Source organism: Montipora capricornis, chromosome 12, assembly GCF_036669925.1.
Source record: "Montipora capricornis isolate CH-2021 chromosome 12, ASM3666992v2, whole genome shotgun sequence".
NCBI classification, from domain to species: Eukaryota; Metazoa; Cnidaria; class Anthozoa; order Scleractinia; family Acroporidae; genus Montipora; species Montipora capricornis.
In genome coordinates, this window is record NC_090894.1 from 9,697,155 (window position 1) to 9,699,654 (window position 2,500).

The 2,500-nt window shown below is 42.7% G+C and overlaps 1 protein-coding gene across 1 annotated transcript in view; it reads right to left on the reverse strand.

Annotated features, from left to right (window-relative positions):
• LOC138026493 (monocarboxylate transporter 10-like) overlaps positions 1 to 1,384 on the reverse strand; it is a 9,109-nt gene extending 7,725 nt beyond the window's left edge. Inside the window, exon 1 of the mRNA XM_068873872.1 lies at positions 1,126 to 1,384. Within this exon, the coding sequence (XP_068729973.1) occupies positions 1,126 to 1,342 (217 nt within the window). The 5' untranslated portion in view covers positions 1,343 to 1,384. The remainder of the gene's footprint in view (positions 1 to 1,125) is intronic.
• Positions 1,385 to 2,500: the final 1,116 nt, after the last annotated feature.

The following is a 2,500-nucleotide window of genomic DNA, read 5'->3' on the forward strand; positions in this document are numbered from 1 at the left end:
GATACTTTATCTTTTGATTTTATACAGTCTCGCAGATTTTGGGCGTGATGTACACGTAGTTCTATTGACCATAGGCTCGATTTCCAGCCGTTTTGGGAGTGTGGTAACATCCTACTCCCGACGAACGGCTGGATGACTGGTCTGCGTCGTTTGTCCGTGACGTAGCACCTAGAGGAATTTTATTTTGTATTCAGCCAATTGTATTTAGTACTTGGCAGGCGGGCGACTTTCTGATTGGTGGAAAATACATTTGGCTGGACCAGTGATTTCAGCCGTAGCGTGCGCGGGGGAACGCGGGCGCACAAAACGGCTGGTTAATAGAGCCTACATTGATTGGCGATCAAAGACGGAAGCTTCAACATCTTTTCTTTGGCTCTATGAACGCTGAATGTACGTGCACTTTTTGTCCTGCCCGTATTGCTTTCGCAAAAACCTACGAAGAAACTTTGAGTCGAGTCGAGTCGAGTCTGGCTTATTTCTTACCCTTCACACAAATATGTCGGGAAATTTCTCAAAAGAGCTCGGAGAGGCTTGTAGTTGGAGTAAGAGAAATTTCGAAGTCATGCCTTTATATGACAATGCTATTTGTGGTAGCTGCCTTCCGCCGGATTTGTTCATTGTTGCACAGAAACGCCCAGTTGAGTCTCTAGATTGACATACCCGCGGTCTGTCTGCAGTCTGCGGTTTACACTGACTGGGGTTCTCAGCGTCCATGAAATGGACACCAAATTAGCGTTTCCTGCCGGAAAAACCAGTTTCACAGTTAGCCTGTGGAGCTATACCAGTTTTTATCTTGGTATGATATGACAACTACGATATTTACCGATATTTAACACTTAAATAAAACTTAACTTCACTGAGATTGTCTAACTCAAACTGGTTGCCTCTTTCCTTCTTTTCTTTGCTGGGCGTCGAAGAAATGCGAGAAAAAGCGATCTTTGCAAAGATGACACGCAAATCCACTATTCACCCAATCATCCCATCTAAACGCGCTCTTGTTCACAACTATTTTTTGTGAAAAGTGCTTTGTCACCGCAACACAAAATTTTGAAATAACATTGAAAAGCTGGAACGTATCTTTTTTTCGTAAATGTTCCGGCAAATTGGTGAGGCCCGGCAACTAACCTGTTCTTTCTATAGTCTCGTCAAAACTTGACATCAATTCCGGAAACAAAACTCCAAAGCTAAGCCCAAAGCCGATGTTAATAGCATTGCAGACGGCCGCTGAAATACACACAACCCAAGACCATGAACTATCTTGGGAATGCCTTCCCCTGAAAAAGCACGATAAGCTGCGTTGCATTACGCTCAGGCTTTTAGAAACGAGGTCGGACAAAGCCATGCTCTGTTTGTTCTCTTTGAAGCCAATACTCTATGCCTGCATGGCAAAAAAGCAGGTTTGAAGCAGGTCATTGGCCCATGATTTCTTGATAGATTTGGGGTTTATCAATCATTGATTGTTAAGAGTCCATAACATGATATGGGAAAACAAACAAGTCACGTTTTTTCCAGCTAGGGACAGTTTTTAGCAAGCTAGACGCTGAACGAAAATCCCGGCCAGTAAACAACCTAAATGCTAATATTTCCAAGCTAGCATAATTGCAGCCTGTCGAGCACTCTACCTGGTTATCGCCCATTCTTCACTGTTCTATCCGAAAAAATTAAGGCGGGATATTCCGAGTTCGATATGTGACTCCGATGGCTATCATAGCTCGGCCTTGGCACTTATCGCGTGATTTAAGAACAATTAGGGAACACTTGACTTTCATAAATCACGGCGTGACTTGTGTACATATCATAGTTTAACATGATATCACAATTTCCTCGATTTGACATTTCAGTAGCTAAGAATGACCTTGGTTTCAATTTCGCCGGTATTCCTCAAACACTTCCTTTCTGTCGTTGAAAGAAAAAACTGGTTACAGAGCCTCCATTTTTTTGTTAAAATTTCATTTCAGATTATTTCCTCGATAGAATTTCTCTGCATTCTTGGTGAACCCGATAGTGAGGAAACAATAGATAGGAGTGCAACAGCTATAAAGTTCGGCAAAATAAATCTTTGCCGCAGAAGATTCTGGGTCTCGCGACCATTTCGTGCCACCCGCATAAATCGGATTTTTGAAAAATCCACTTAGTCTTGTTTGAATTTAAGAGTATTGATGTACCAAATGAAGGCTATTGATCAAACATTCGGAAAGAGAAAGCTAATAAGTAGGCATGCCCCAGCTTTGTGTCGTGAGGAATCGCAAAAAACATCATTTTGTTTCGCGTGTCGCCATTGTGTACAGAGATGGGAATCATCAAACTGAGCCGTTTGCGATTTTAATCTCGTTACTGCACAACAACTCCAAATTCTAGCAAACTCCGGCATAAAAGCGCCAAATGCAAATAGATCTCTTGTCATACGGTGGCGGAGTACTTGCAGGCACGCTCAAATGTACAAGACACACAGCACATTTGGTCGTAGCCAGCAGTCTCTTCTGCCGTAGCATAATGTCGA